Source organism: Podarcis bocagei (genome assembly GCF_964188305.1).
Source record: "Podarcis bocagei genome assembly, chromosome: Z".
Lineage (NCBI taxonomy): Eukaryota > Metazoa > Chordata > Lepidosauria > Squamata > Lacertidae > Podarcis > Podarcis bocagei.
In genome coordinates, this window is record NC_138140.1 from 3,227,345 (window position 1) to 3,243,653 (window position 16,309).

The 16,309-nt window shown below is 47.1% G+C and overlaps 1 protein-coding gene across 2 annotated transcripts in view; it reads left to right on the top strand.

Annotated features, from left to right (window-relative positions):
• ABCA2 (ATP binding cassette subfamily A member 2) overlaps window positions 1-16,309 on the top strand; it is a 106,089-nt gene that overhangs the window by 43,158 nt on the left and 46,622 nt on the right. For both annotated transcript variants that reach the window (XM_081179576.1, XM_081179577.1), the window contains 8 exons: window positions 458-786; window positions 3,991-4,150; window positions 4,911-5,039; window positions 6,314-6,481; window positions 7,950-8,046; window positions 11,799-11,972; window positions 12,984-13,086; window positions 14,199-14,313. In XM_081179576.1, coding sequence (XP_081035702.1) covers window positions 458-786; window positions 3,991-4,150; window positions 4,911-5,039; window positions 6,314-6,481; window positions 7,950-8,046; window positions 11,799-11,972; window positions 12,984-13,086; window positions 14,199-14,313 — 1,275 coding nt within the window. The remainder of the gene's footprint in view (window positions 1-457; window positions 787-3,990; window positions 4,151-4,910; window positions 5,040-6,313; window positions 6,482-7,949; window positions 8,047-11,798; window positions 11,973-12,983; window positions 13,087-14,198; window positions 14,314-16,309) is intronic.

Genomic DNA, 16,309 nt, shown 5'->3' on the forward strand with positions numbered 1-16,309 from the left:
AGGGTTACAGTGAAGAGTTTGCCTGATGTCAGCAGGCAGGGAGTTCCAAAGTGTGGGTGATGCCACACTAAAAGATCAATTTCTTACAAATGCAGAACAACTATTATGTGGCACCTGTGCCAATATGCCAGTTAACATAAATCAAAGCAGTCTAGTGGGCACACATGGGGTAAAGCGATCCATTGACAGATTTGTGAAGGATATTCCCATCAATGGCTATGTGGAACATCCCATGTTTAGAGGCAGTCTATTGCTAGGGCACTGGCAGAGGCTTAAAATAGTCCTGGTTACGGGCTGTCTGTCAAGTGGTGGTGGTCTGTGGGTAATGTCTGCTGCTCAAGAGGGTCCCATAAAGCCCTGCTGAGCTCTTGTGGGATAGAGCGGGGCAGGAATCTGCTCTGTGAAAAGGCCAAAATCCCGTGGCGATGCTGACTCCTCCCTTGCCCTTCTCACGCAGCTGAAACTTGACGAGGTGAACAGCACGGCGGCCAGGAACCGTCTCCACACTGTGCTGGAGGACCTGATGGAGATGGAGAACGTCTTGAAGGACGTGGACATCCTCTCGGCGCTTGCCAAGCTCCTCCCCAAGGGGGCCTGCACCTCCAAAGCACCCACCACCACCTCCAACAGCACCAGCTCCACCGGGAACTTCACCTCCAGCACCAATTCCAGCGCTGAGGAGGGCAAGGGGGAGAGTGAGGCACCCACAGAGAACCCCCAAGGGCAGTGCTCGGCCTTCGTCCAGCTCTGGGCTGGCCTGCAGCCCATCCTCTGCGGCAACAACCGGTAAGGCCAAGTGGCCCGGAGACTGGCAAGACTTTTCACAGGCTTCTAGAGGATCTGTAGTTGCCGGTGCTTCAGCCCCGCCTGTCAGCTCAGCTGTTTCGTTTGTTTTATTTGCAGGGCAATTGCAAGTTGTGCAAGGTTTACGTTATATCCCCAGGGGTTGCTCGTAAAGGAAAGTCTGAACAACCCTGGAAAAGCCCTTCTATACTGAACAGCCCAATCTCGCAAGACCTCAAGACAGCCCCATGAGATCTCACAAAAGCCTCCCAGAGCCTTTGGATGACTGTCCAAAGAACCTCATAAGCAAGGCTTAAGTACAGCCCTTCACAGAAGCAGGTATTGAAGCCCCTCTGCCTTACTTACCCAGGCTCTGGGACAGTTATGCAAAGCCTTTGGAGGCTTCTGCGAGATCTCATGGGGCCATCTGGGATCCTGTAAGAGTCTCCAGAAGCCAGTAAGCAAAGTTTTCATACCCCCTTTCTGTTGATCGAGTGAGTGATGATCTGTGTAAAGTTGTGATTACGTAAGTACAGTGGTACCTCGCAAGACGAATGCCTCGCAAGACAAAAAACTCGCTAGACGAAAGGTTTTTCCGTTTTCGATTTGCCTCGCAAGACGAAATTTCCCTATGGGCTTGCTTCGCAAGACGAAAACGTCTTGCGGCTTTGTTTCCTTTGTCTAAAAACAAAGACATGTTTTGTTTATAAAGTTAATTTATTTTCCCTTCAATTTTTGAACTGCTCTTTACAGTATGTGTGACTTTAAAGAGCAGTTAATAAACTGTTGTTGTACCAAATTTGGCTTTGTTTCGACTTTTTTTGACCATAGGAACGCATTAATTGATTTTCAATGCATTCCTATGGGATTTCGTGCTTCGCAAGACGAAAAATTCGCTAGACGACAAAAATTGCGGAACGAATTAATTTCGTCTTGCGGGGCACCACTGTAAATGCATTTCATAAAATTTAAATGCCACTTGATTATAAAAGGAGCAACCTCAAAGTGGTTCATGAAACAGAATAAAACAATGACATTGTCAGTTTAAAAAAGAGTTAGATATTTTAAAGCATTAAAAGCCACGTCTGTTAATTTCAGTGGTTCTGCTCTGAGTAGGACTAACGTTGGTTACAGCCCTTAAATTGTTGGAACCTTCTGGGCTGTGATATGCCGCTGAAATTGCTGCACACACGTATTATTATTATTATTATTATTATTATTATTATTATTATTAACAATTAATGTATTATCCACCTTCAAAACCACTGTCTCAAGGCGTTGTACACGTAAGGTAATTAAAACACTGTTATCCAGTATGGCAACTATTTCATTTTCGCTGCATGAAGACCAAACAAGAAAGCCACCTCAAACTCACAGGAACCTATGGAGAGATCCACTGGATTAAGAACTCAGGTTATTATTGTGTCTGCCTTTTACATGTCTATGGAGATACCAGGTTGCCTATTGTGATATTCTCAACAGAATGCACAATCAAGTCACTTCTGTTTTGTTACATGGTTTGTGCTTATTTGTTATTGCACATATGTGAGAATGCAGCAGCAACAACAACAGACGCTCCTGATAAAGACCCATTCATCCAGCTGGGATCAAAGCCTGTTTGAACAAAAATGTCTGCGTCCATAAAATACAGTTAGTGGGTGCCTGCAGTAGGGTTGCCATATTTATGGGTTTTCCTGGACATGTCCTCATTTTTAGGGCCAGCATCCCATCCGGGGGGATTTTTTCATTTTAGATGAAATGTCTGGGTTGGGGGGGTTAATTCTTTAAAAATAAATTTAGTGTGGCACAGCGCATGTTTGGGAGGGCCCTGTACCCCAGAAGCAGAAGTGCTACAGCAGGACCTTGGAGCAGCCTGCCAGGAGCTGCTCTAGTCCTCACATTGTCTCCGGCAACCACTGTGCCAAGCTAGGCCTTGCACAGTTGCCAGGGCTGTTCAATGCCTCACAATGCTTCTGCTGGATGCGCTAGGCCTTGCGCCGTTTCCACTGGGTGCAAGGCCTCCGCAGCCGAAGACAGCAAAAGTAAGAGGGGGGTGAGCAGGGGGATGAGGACGGGGTCACTGGCAGGGAAGAGGCAAGCGAGGGAGATGCAGCATGGTGGTGGTAGGGGTCCAGGTTTTGACTCTTTTTAAAATATGGCAACCCTAGCCTGCAGAATCTCAAACAGAAATATCATTCCACAAGACAGGGGCAGCCACACTAAAAGCCCTGCTCCGAGTTACTGCGAATTTGGCTCCTGAGGTCTTTGGAGCTTGCAGGAGAGACTCTCCCACAGACCACAGTAATTCACTGGGTGCATAAAGGGATAAGGCTCTCTCTCTCTCCAGCAACCTGAGTTGTTTAGGGCTGGCATAGGCAGACTCGGCCCTCCAGATGTTTGGGGACTACAACTCCCATAATCCCTGACCACTGGTCCTGTTAGCTAGGGATGATGGGAGTTGTAGTCCCAAAATATCTGGAGGGTCGAGTTTGCTTGTGCCTGGTTTGGGGCCTTGAACTTTGTCTGTAACAAACTGGCAGCCAGGACAAGTGCCACAAGCAAGGTTTATAAGCTGGCAGTAGTCGGACCCTGCAAGCACTTGTTTGCAAATCTAGGGTACAGTACAAACCAACCATCAGAAACAAGGCAATAAAGTACACACAAGCCTCACCACCCACCCGCTCATTATCCGCTAATTTACTTATCCAAACACAATGAATTATACCCAAACCTCGCTACGTGTATGGCTGATTCAGATATCTGAACAGCCAGCGTTTGCGCACTTCCTTGCTTGTTTGTTCTTTGCTGCTCAATGGCAGCCGTTTTCAGCAACCATAGAGAGAAGGAGTGGGGAGAGAGATTGGGCAAAGCTGTTTTTTTATTCATATTTCTTTTGCTGGTTGACGTAACAATTTTCAGAATAAGCCATGACAGGAGGGGGAGAAATCACAGATTAGAAATCACCGATAGGAATCAGTAGAAATCGTTGACTTATTAGGCAAACGCTCACTGAGGAATGCGTTTTGTGCGGATAATGGAACCTGCATGTACAGCTTAATTTGCAGTTCTGGGGGAATAAAATGTGAATGCGTGGTAAAAATGCGACAACAGCAGCAAGGTTCCCATGGTTTGCCTCCGTTTTCCTCCTTTGCAGCACATTTGTCAGGAAGAGTAAATTCCGATGTCTTTTTCCTCTTCCCTGTGCAGGACCATTGAGCCAGAGGCCCTCAAACAGGGCAACATGAGCTCTCTGGGATTCACCAGCAAAGAGCAGCGGAATCTGGGCCTTCTCGTTCACCTCATGACCAGCAACCCCAAGATCCTCTACGCTCCCGTGGGCACAGAAGTGGACAAGGTCATTCTGAAGGTGAGGCTGTGAGAGAAGCTGGCATTGGGTGTGCTACTGAACGTCCCTCATTTCTTCCCCTGCCCTTTCCTTGTTAGGAAGCCTGGGGCTCATCTGCACTGTGAGCCTGCATCGCTTACATCCCAGTTTAACTGCCTTGTGGCTTTCCCCGAGAAAATCCTGGGGAATTTGGAATTTGGCCAGGGTGCTAGCAGGCTGTTCTTACATGGCAAAATATCTGGAGTTTCCTGGATCTCCTGCCTCCCAACATGGCTTAACAAAAGTCTTATTGGGACTTTTGTTGAAAAGATGAAAGAAAGTACAGTGGTGCCCCGCAAGACGAATGCCTCGCAAGACGAAAAACTCGCTAGACGAAAGGGTTTTGCGGTTTTTATGCTGCTTCGCAAGACGAATTTCCCTATGGGCTTGCTTCGCAAGACGAAAACGTCTTGCAAGTTTGTTTCCTTTTTCTTAACACCGTTAATACAGTTGCGACTTGACTTCGAGGAGCAACTCATAGAACACGGTGTGGTAGCCTTTTTTGAGGTTTTTGAAGACTTTGGTGATTTTTGAAGCTTTTGCAAAACTTTTCTGACACCGTGCTTCGCAAGACAAAAAATTCGCTAGACGAAAAAACTCGCGGAACGAATTAATTTCGTCTTGCGAGGCACCACTGTACTTTTTCACATGGAACTCATGGGGCGTGTTGTCTTTAAACACCCGGCTGTGGTGCACCTCCTTTTCCTTTGCTTACTCTTTGCTTACTCTGGTTGTTTTGCAGGCCAACGAGACCTTTGCCTTCGTCGGGAATGTGACTCACTATGCCCAAGTGTGGATGAACATGTCAGCGGAGATCCGCAGTTTCCTGGAAGAGGGCAGGTTGCAGCAACGGATTAGCAGGCTGCAGCAGGTACGCTGTTAGAGGGTATGAGGTGGGACAGTGGAACAGGCAAAAAGTGTACCCACTCCACAGCTGGAGCAACAACGTTTAAAAAGGGCTAGACCCAGATGAGAGGACAGAGCAGCTCAGGGGGAAGAGTGATGCAAGCACTGCTGCGGTCCCAGGATTCTGGTGCAGCTTGTAGAAAAAGGTGCTTCCTCCAGGGTCTGCATAGGTTTTATCACTGCAGCCACAGGCAGGTCTGTGAAGGGGCTGGTTTGTCCTCCTGCGTGTGTGTGTGTGTGTGTGTGTGTGTGTGTCTGTTCAGCCTGCTCCCACTTTCTGCATCCAGTCCTGGGATATCTGGGAAACCTTCTGGCACTCGGTTGCATTTCAGACAGTTAAAAGGAAAAGTTGTCACCAACCAATCAGAGTAGACCCATTGAAATAAATGGATCTTAATTATACATGTAAAACTCAGTGGGTGGAACTAATGTTGGAATGTACCCTGAGCTACTAATTTGACTTCTGCAGATTCCAAGCTCCTCTATGTTGCCAGGAGCATTGGAAGCTGCTTTCAACCAGGGCAAACTATTTGCTCTTTTAGCCCTGTTTTAACACTTGTCTGGCAGTGGCCCTTTAGGGTCTCAGGAAACGAAAGACCTTTGTCGCCAACTTGCTGCTCAGTCCTTGTCACTGGAGAAGCCAGGAATTGAACCTGCGACCTTCTGCTTGCCAAGCATCTGCTCTGCTCTGTTGAGCTACAGTCCTTCTCCAATAGAATCTCTTCTGAGATACCAGATGATGGACTCCAAGTACCTGCAGGGAGTCTCTCCCCAAAGGATGCTACTGTTGGAGCCTCTACAGGGATTGGGCTTCATGCTGTGCTTCTGAGTGTAGCAGGGGTGAATGGGAGCGCCAAAAATGCAAGTGCAGCCCATGGCAGTGCTTCTCATAAGCCCCCTGGTCAACCAATGAAGCTCTGCTCCCTGTGCTGTCATTTCTAGAGACCAGGTTGTCCTCTGCTAGGAGCAGGGCCTCCTCTGCAGTGTCACCAGGACTAAAGGATCAATTGTCATCCCACAATGACACGTGTGTGTATGTGCAAGCACCAAAGTCTAAGAAGCATGCTGCTCTGCATCTACATCATACTTGTCCAGATGTCGTTGGACAGCAATTCCCACCACCCCATTGGCAGTGCTGGCTTGGGGCTGGTGGGAATTATAGTCCAACAGGACCAGAGTGGCAAAGGCTGGCCTAGAGGTGGAAGCTCCTCATCACCCCTCTCCTTCTGTTACCCGCAGATCGCTGCAGATCTTCGCAAGCACCCCGAAATCCTGAACGTGTCAGATGGTGACCTGCTTCACAACTTCTTGGACAGTAACTTCTCTTTGCCCAACGCCAGTGTGCTCCTGCAGCAGCTGGACACCATTGACAATGCAGCCTGTGGCTGGATTCAGTTCATGTCCAAGGTGAGTGTCCCTGCTGCCCTCTTGGGAGGAGAGAGAAATGGCAGGAACTCGGGGGGCTCATGGAACCCACTTCTTCCAGATTCCGCTCTGGACCTTGAAGTTCTGCTTAACCAGAGCAGTACCTAGAAGTGTTAGAACCCAGGGGCTTTCAATAGATAAATAATTTTTAGGACTAAAATCTCCCTTGCTTTTCATTTTTAAACTTTAACAGACTGACTTCTCAGAAATTGCACAATTAAAAAACAACAACCTGGTGGCTGTTTATCCAGTACACAGACAAAGAGTCTACAAGACAGAGGCAGTACCTGCCACATTCCACAATAGATTATTGTGTTAACATCTTCACATCAGCAAATTCCAGGCTCTCTCCACCTCAGCACTCATACAAACTGTACTATTGTTATTTAGAATTGTAGTATGCCTTCAGATTGGGCAAAAGGGTTGGCGGGTGGAACATTTGTCATTTTTCTCTTTTAAACACATAACTCAAATGTACTTTTTTCTTTTTTTGCAACTGTAAAACTCAGCAGATATATTTCTTAAATTTTTTTTAATACTATTAAATACCAGAAGTAGAGCATTTATTTCTCCATTTAAAAAAAGAAGAGTGGTTTTTTTTCCCCTTTATCAAATGATCAAAGTGAGGGAGCATGCATACCATTCCTTACCAACATTGCAAAATCCATTGTTCCTGCCAGCATTCAAACAGGCTGGAACTGAAGAAATACTGGAAAGTTGGAAGAGCAGCAGAGTGGGACTGAGGCAGTCAACCATAGAAATGTAGAATCGGAAGGGACCACAAGGGTCATCTCGTCCAACCCCCTGCAATGCAGGAATCTTTCGCTCAACATGGGGATCAAACCCACAGCCCTGAGATTCTTGCTGTACCAACTGAGTATCCCACGTACCTCAAGCTGGATCCACGTAGCCTGGTCCCCAGTTTCTCTTGCGCTAGCTACTCTCCAAGGCAGCCACACACCTGAGATTGTCACTTGTTAGGAAAATGGAGGTTCTACATTATAGAAGCCACTAGGAGATTTTCAAAAATGCTTTATACAGTGGTACCTCAGGTTATGTACTTAATTCGTTCCGGTGGTCCGTTCTTTTTTTTTAAAAAAAAATAATTTTTATTATCCGGTGGTCCGTTCTTAACTTGAAACGGTTCTTAACCTGAAGCACCACTTTAGCTAATGGGGCCTCCCGCTGCCACCGCACTGCTGCTGCACGATTTCTGTTCTCATTCTGAAGCAAAGTTCTTAACCCAAGGTACTATTTCTGGGTTAACGAAGTCTGTATCCTGAAGCGTATGTAACCTGAAGTGTATGTAACCCGAGGTACCACTGTATATTGTTTATAAATGCTTTAAAATAAATAAACCCACGACAGAAGCAGGGCTTAAGATGAGAGGATGTCTGCAGTTCTAGGCTGCTTTCCCTGATGAAATCTCTCTCTTTTTTCCCACCACCAGGTCAGCGTGGACATCTTTAAGGGCTTTCCAGATGAGGAGAGCATTGTCAACTACACTCTCAATCAAGCCTACCAAGACAACGTCACTGTTTTTGCCAGTAAGCTTCATTTTTTTTAAAAAAAACCCACATTTTATTACCGTAATTTTCGCTCCATAACACGCACTTTTTTGCTCCTAGAAAGTAAGGGAAAATGCCTGTGCGTGTTACGGAGCGAATGCACTCGACCGGAGCCATGGCTGCCGTCAATCAAGCAAAGGAGCCGCTTGCAGGGCTTTGCACGGCTCTAGCTTTGCTTGCTTTACAGCCAGGAGGAGGGGGAGGAGCTGAGGAGGAGGGAGGGAAGGAGAGCCATGCCAGCAAAGCGGGCAGCAGCCGCTTACACGCGAGGAGGGACAGACGGGAGCCATAGCGAGCCGGAAAAAGTGCCGCGTAGCCAGCAACAGCTGCTGCAGCCTCAGCTAGCAAAGGTCCGTGCGCTCTCTAAACGGAGCATTGAGGCTGCAGAGGAACGGCAGGCACAGGAGGGCTCTGAGCCACGAGCGCAGTGAAAATCAGTAAAAAAGTTTTTTAAAAGGCTGCTGGGGACAGGAGGGCACGGGATGAGGGAGAGGGGGAAATTACAATTCTCCCAGCGTCTCAGCTGATCTGCTGAGCAGGACTTGGGTTGCAGGGGATTTGCCATTAGCTGCGTAAAGCAGCAAAGAGGGAGAGAAGGAGGAAAGCGGGAGAGGAAAGGAGCTGCTTACACTGCTGTAAGTGGCTGCTGTCCGGTTGGCTCCTTTAAAGCAACAGTGCTCTTTCCCTCCCCCCTCCCCGCTCAGCTCTCCGAAAAGCTCCTTCTCCACCCACCCCACGCGAGCTCCTTTTCCCCTTAGACCCCTCTCCTTCATCATTAGCCGCATCCTTCTCCACCCACCCCACGCGTGTTCCTTGTCCCCTTAGATCCCTCTCCTTCATCATTAGCCGCATCCTTCTCCACCCACCCCACGCGTGTTCCTTTTCCCCTTAGACCCCTCTCCTGCATCATTAGCCGCATCCTTCTCCACCCACCCCACGCGTGTTCCTTGTCCCCTTAGACCCCTCTCCTTCATCATTAGCCGCATCCTTCTCCACCCACCCCACGCGTGTTCCTTTTCCCCTTAGACCCCTCTCCTTCATCATTAGCCGCATCCTTCTCCACCCACCCCACGCGTGTTCCTTTTCCCCTTAGACCCCTCTCCTGCATCATTAGCCGCATCCTTCTCCACCCACCCCACGCGTGTTCCTTTTCCCCTTAGACCCCTCTCCTGCATCATTAGCCACATCCTTCTCCACCCACCCCACGCGTGTTCCTTGTCCCCTTAGACCCCTCTCCTGCATTATTAGCCACATCCTTCTCCACCCACCCCACGCGTGTTCCTTGTCCCCTTAGACCCCTCTCCTGCATTATTAGCCACATCCTTCTCCACCCACCCCACGCGTGTTCCTTGTCCCCTCTCCTGCATCATTAGCCACATCCTTCTCCACCCACCCCACGCGTGTTCCTTGTCCCCTTAGACCCCTCTCCTGCATCATTAGCCACATCCTTCTCCACCCACCCCACGCGTGTTCCTTGTCCCCTCTCCTGCATTATTAGCCACATCCTTCTCCACCCACCCCACGCGTGTTCCTTGTCCCCTTAGACCCCTCTCCTGCATCATTAGCCACATCCTTCTCCACCCACCCCACGCGTGTTCCTTGTCCCCTTAGACCCCTCTCCTGCATTATTAGCCACATCCTTCTGAACACACCCCACACGTGTTCCTTGTCCCCTTAGACCCCTCTCCTGCATTATTAGCCACATCCTTCTCCACCCACCCCACGCGTGTTCCTTCTCCCTTTAATACTTTTCCTTCCCTCCCCACTTAAAATGTGGTTACAAAGCACGGATCCAGATGGATCCTCAGGATTTTTGCACTGGGTCACCCCAAGTTCACCATCAGATCATATAGCATATGCATGGCTACAGCCTGCACCAAAACACACACACACACCCACTGTTTCATGGGGCTGCAATGGCGCAAAAACATGGTTACAAAGCATGGATCCACATGGATCCTCAGGATTTTTGCATTGGGCTACCCCAAACTCACCGTCAGATCACGTCTGTGGCCACAGCATGAACCACAAAAATCATACATCCACTGTTTCGTTTAGAATATTTTTTTCTTGTTTTCCTCCTCTAAAAACTACGTGCGTGTTATGGTCAGGTGCGTGTTATAGAGCGAAAAATACGGTAATTTCCGAAAAATAACAAAAACAAAAAAGGAAATAACACCACAAACCAATTTTTGAACCATAATTTTCTGGTTGAAAATTCCCCCTCTTGGTTCCATTATTTAATCCTTGTTCATGCACGTCCATAAAACTTTATATTCTTAACAAGCCAGTTTTTAAACCTTATTCATCTTTTTACAAATGGGAGTTTTAAAAGTTACACTAATGTAGAAGTCTATACACAAAGCTTGAAGAATATGCAGTAACCTTTACCCCTTCTTCTTGGGTTTCAAATTAGCTAATTTGTCCTGCATATCAATAATTGATTTTGCCAGTCTTCTTCTTCTCTGGCGGAGGTTTCTTCCTTCTTAGGAGCTAGCTGGCCTTGGCCTGGGCCAGTAAACTTCCATCCCCTCTGCATCTGTTCAGACAGGGTCCAGACTGGTGCTTAGACCACTACTGCTTTTTGCCTGACCTGCTACTCTGGAGGCAGCTCCCAGAACTGTATAGGTATACTCTTGCACACATTACTCTTATTTTGTATAGTTGTGCAAAAAAAAAATTAATGGGACTTTGCATATTTTATACCTTCTTTGCTATCCTGAGTGAAACATGGATGACTGCAAATATTTTTCACCCAACCCAACAGGCATTCGTTGCCTGCACACTTTCCATCTTATCATTGGGATTAAAAATTATGGGTTTAAGGGCTAGAATCTTGATTTTTCTTACAAAAACAGTAAGTTCTGTGTCCAACACCATATTCTGTGTTTTTCCTCGGCTCCTGCAAAGATCACAAGCCCTTGTTTTGAAGCAAAATTCACGCAGAATTTCAAGCCATTAGGACTAGAAACCTGACATTCTAAGCAATTTGCACCCTGGTCCAGTTGCTGGAAAACCACAGTGGGAGAGAAGGCTGTTACACTCATGCCCTACTGGGATCCGGGTGGCCACTGTGAGACACAGGTTGCTGTCTGAGATGAGCCTTTGGTCTGATGCAGCAGCCTGGCCCATCTCATGTACCATGCAGCCTAGGACCCACGTACCTACAGGACCACCTCTCCTGATATGCCCCGCAGAGGACCGTAAGGTCCACAAATAACAATACTTTGGAGGTCCTGAGCTTCAAGGAGGTTAGATTGGTTTCAACTAGGGCCAGGGTCTTTTCAGCACTGGCCCCTAAGTGGTGGAATGCTCTGTCACAAGAGACTAGGGCCCTGCGGGACTTGACATCTTTCCACAGGGCCTGCAAGACAGAGCTGTTCCGCCTGGCCTTTGGTTTGGACTCAGTCTGACCCTTATGCTGCCCTCCCCTTATGGTCTTGATCTATGGGCTACTTTTAAAATGAGGCTGCATTTTAAATTGCATTTAAACCTGTATTTTAAATTGGTTTCCCCCCATCTTTTTCCCCCCTATTATGTTTTTACTGTGGTTTTTATTGGTGTTAGCCGTCCTGAGCCTGGCTCTGGTCGGGGAGGGCAGGGTATAAATAAAAGTTATTATTATTATTATATTAGTCTGGTCAGATGTATCACTGCTGGATTTTTGTGGTTCTTATTATGCATTGTTTTCTGTCCTGTCATCCCCGTCCACTCCCCCCCCCCCCATAAAGGTGTGATCTTCCAAACAAACAAGGATGGCACCCTCCCTCCTCACGTCATGTACAAGATCCGGCAAAATTCCAGCTTCACGGAAAAGACCAATGAGATCCGCCGTGCATATTGGCGGCCTGGTCCAAACACCGGGGGCCGTTTCTACTTCCTTTATGGCTTTGTCTGGATCCAGGGTGAGCACATTCCCAGCCTCCCTATTTCCCATTCCCATCCATGCTTGGGCTGCAGATATGCCCCGTTCTCTCCTCTGTCCTCAAGCAAGGCAGCTTCTCATTAGATCATATGCCCTGTGCGTGCGGCTGCAAGGTGATGGTGGCGATTTATATCTCGCCCTTCCTCCCAAAGGAGGTCTCAGGGCAGCAAGCCCATCACTAATAAAATATAGCTTAAGAACTGATTTATTTATTATTGCATTTATAGCCCACAATTTTCTCGTAGGGAGTTCAAGATGACGTACATAGGTATTCTTCCCCTCCTCACGGCTAATAATTTCAGGGTTGCCAGGAGCAAACCTTTTGGACATCAAATGCCCGACTCAACATAGATTTTTTAGGTTTTTTCCTGAATAATGAGGGTGACAGACTCACTTGGGGAGGGCATTTCAGAAACAGGGAGCCGCCACCAAGAAGGCCCTGCCATGGATCATTGGCAACCTGAAAACGCCCAGTGGCAGGACCACCAACAGGACCTCCGCTGCTGCCTATAAATCAACAGGAGGGACTGGCTCACTGAAGCTTTGCTTTGTACTCTGCACCTTGAAGAGGCAGTCCACTTCTCTGGGCCAGCTGCAGTGCAGACTGCCTTTGTCAGCAGCAGAAGTAGCCACGGTGGAAATGGCAAAACAGAAAACACAACATTTTTGGATGTGGTCAAGTTTGTGTGATGGTTGGGCCACAGCCTCAAGAGACAAATGCAGAGGGTCAGGTGAAGCTGCACTGGCCCCTTGACACCACCTGGCCCCAATATTGCCCACTAGCCATCTGCAGTGGTGTGGCTTTATGCCAGCAGACCAGCAGCTCCTGCCCCCTGGCCAAGTGGCCACAATGGTGGTCTCCCTGCCTGAATCCCCTGGATGCCAGGACCCCTTCCATGTCTTAAGCATGGCTGGTATGAGGTGACAGCTGAGAGATGGCGTGAGCAAAGTGGGTGACAGATATTTGGGGTCTTTCTCTCTCCCTCGCTAGATATGATGGAGCGAGCCATCATCAACACCTTCGTAGGCCATGATGTGGTTGAACCCGGAAACTACGTGCAGATGTTTCCATACCCATGCTACACCCGTGATGAGTGAGTCCTTAGAAGTGTGTTTGTGTGTGAGCAAAAGAGACAGAGAAGTCCGTTTTGTTTTGTTTTATGTTTATTCTGGCCTCTTAACAGAAAGAGCCAAATCTCAAACTTCCCCCTTGCCATCCCATCAGAGATGGCCTTTTGGTCTTTCCAGGGCAGGCTGTGTGTGTCGGTGTGTGATCTCTGAATAGTTGGTTCTGTATGTACAAGGGGAACGGTCCAGATCGCCCTCTATTGGCAGAAGGGCCAAAGCAAAGTTTGGGTCCAGTGGTTGACCAATAATGTTGGAAACAATGTCATAAATGTCTCATACTCGCACTATCAAGGTATGAGGGTCCCTCTCTTCTTACGGCACTGGGATGAAGTTGCAAGGGTGATGCTAGAGGTCCTCTTATCCCAAGGTCAAACTGCAGCCTGACTTTCTTCCTAACTTTGGGAGAAACTTTGAGTAGAGTCAGGAGGTTGTGTTACCCTGAGGGCAAAGTCATAAGCTTCTGCTGCTGGCTTGACTATAGCTTTCCTATTATTATTATTATTATTATTATTATTATTATTATTATTATTATTATTTTATTTTGCTATTATTAAACCGCTCTTCACCTTAAGGTCCCAGGGTGGGGTATAACACTAAAATACAATATAAGAAACAGTTTAAAACAGCTCACAATCAACAAAATAAGATAGGTTCTAAAAATATGCACCCCTCAAATATCAAAAGCCAGGTTAAAGAGCTGCATCTTCAGCATTCTCCAGAAGCTGTGCAATGACGGTTCCAGATGCACCTCCATGGAGAGAGTTCCGCAGATTAGGAACTGCTACAGAGAAGACCCTCTCCTGACCTACTGCTACCCTCAAAATTCAGAGGGGAGTACAAAAACCAAGAGGGCCCTTACTGCCAATCTTAGCGCCTGAAGGGTCTGTAGGGAAGGAGGCAGAATTTCCTTGACCAACAGGATACCTTGAGGACCCTTTTCCTGCTTTTATGTGTCAGGCTTTCCCAGCCTGGTTCGCTCCAAAAGTTTTGGACAGCAACTCCCAGTAGCCCCAGGGAAGGCACCCAGTTGGTGAAACCTGTGGTAGGTTACTCTCCCCCTTCTTCTTCCTCCCTGCAGCTTTCTGTTTGTCATTGAGCACATGATGCCCCTCTGCATGGTCATCTCCTGGGTTTACTCAGTAGCAATGATGATTCAGCATATTGTGGCAGAGAAGGAGCACCGCTTGAAAGAGGTAAGCACACGGGGCTTGTTTCTCTGGCGGGTGGGCTGTGCCTTTTGCCAGGGCCTGGCCCCAATGGTAGCCGTAGCGGCTAATACTGAGCTTACATGTTCAGAAGCAGTGTACCTTTGTCCACCAGATGCTGCGGGCAGTTGCCTTCACTCCCTCCTTGTGGTCTTCCAGGTAGCATCTGGCTGGCCAATGTGGAAAGCTGCGTGCTAGGCTCAGTGAGTGTTTTGGTCTGATCCTGCTCAGCTGTTGCATTATTTCCTATCTGCTCCAATATAAAAAAACATATATAGCATCCCCCTCCACAGGTATCATATAAATTATTGTTATCAATCCACAAGTCCAGCATATAATGTCCCAGGACCAGCACAAAGACTTTTCCTTATCCATCACAGATAGCTGTTCCGAGAGAAGAATATAATTCAAGACGTACTCTTCAGGATAGCGTTTTCTGCAAAGATGCTTGGGAGAGTTTATACAGTTTCATTTATATATTGAATAAATGGCCACTATATTGCTTAAAACCTGTCCATATTTTCCCATTCCATGAATCACTTCTAAGCTATGAGTTATTTTCTCATCAATAGCCAATCTTATTTAGGCATTCAATAAACACATCAGGGGCTGAGAAATCCACAGGGCACAAAATTACTTTGGATGCTTCTGAGGAAACCAGTCCCCAAAATGCTTGTTTTCGTGTGGACACGAATTAAACTGCATCAGATCCCCACAGTTGGCTTTAGCCAAAGTGGACTTGCTTCCTTTTGGCTTCCATCAGGGATGCAGAAGAGTAGAGAACAACTCCCAAATTAGCCAGTACCTTAGCTGACTGAGCACATGGAATCCCCTCCCCCCCTCCCGCTGCCCCGACTGAGTTTCCAGGCCTGGTTCCTGGCACTAAAATCACTCTGAGCATCTCTGTCTTTCTCTGACCTATTCTTCAGCACCATGCCCACCTCTCTACCAGGACCCTTGCCTGCAAGAATGTCGCAGCCTGTGCCAAAACCTACCTGCAAGCAGCTTCTCTGTTCCTTATCCTGGGTGTTAGCAATACCACTCTCTTGGGCAGTTGCTTATCCTTAGATAACACCTAAGTTTAAAAGATTGCAAGAAAGAGGAAGAAGAGAGGGCATAAAATTTTAGGCCAATTCCTTAATAAAGGAGGATCTGTTGTTAAGTACTTTTGTGTTGTTGTTGTTGTTAAATCATTTTTATTAGTTTTCCAATAAAAACATCCAGTTAACATATCAAATCGTAATCCAATTAAAATAAAAAACTAAATTAAAAAAGACCAAATTATCATTCAAATTATAATTATTAATTTTTCAGGGCTTCCCATAGTCTGGACCTTGAAGCATATCGCCAAATCTCAATCCTGCCTCTCCTCATTGTTTCCATGTTTTCCACATCTCGATTTTAACGCTTTAAAGTTCTCCGTCTCTATGATTCTCAATCATGTCAGACACCATATATCCTTTCATCCATCGAGTACAGCTTTATTTGTATATATATCTTTTTTCAACTGTCTTTTTGCCAGCTCCATTCCAATCCAGGCTGTTATCCAACTCTGTTATCTAAAGTTTCTGAAGTTTGATGACGCAGCAACTCCCAAATCTTTAATCCTTCCAATCCGGGCTGTTGTCCAAACCTCCTTTTGAGCTTTGATGTTAACATGAAAGTGGTTTTCTCATAAGGATGTGTTTTTTAAAAGAAAGAAAAAAAGAAATCCTGCAACTTAAGACAGCAGAATAAATAGCACCATCTAAACAGACCTGTGAAATTGTGGAAGCCTTGGGCTACAGAGAGACAGTAGTAGGTTGTTGCTTTTCCCAGGGGCAGTTTGGAAGGATTGCTCTTTGCAGTGTGGGCCCTCCTCCCACTCTTGTCTCTGGAGAAGCATATTTGGCAGGACTCTCATCTTCTGAACCAGGGAGGGTGGGTACCAGGGGTCCTTCAGCATCTTCCTTCATCCCTGACCATTGGCCATGCATGCAGGGGG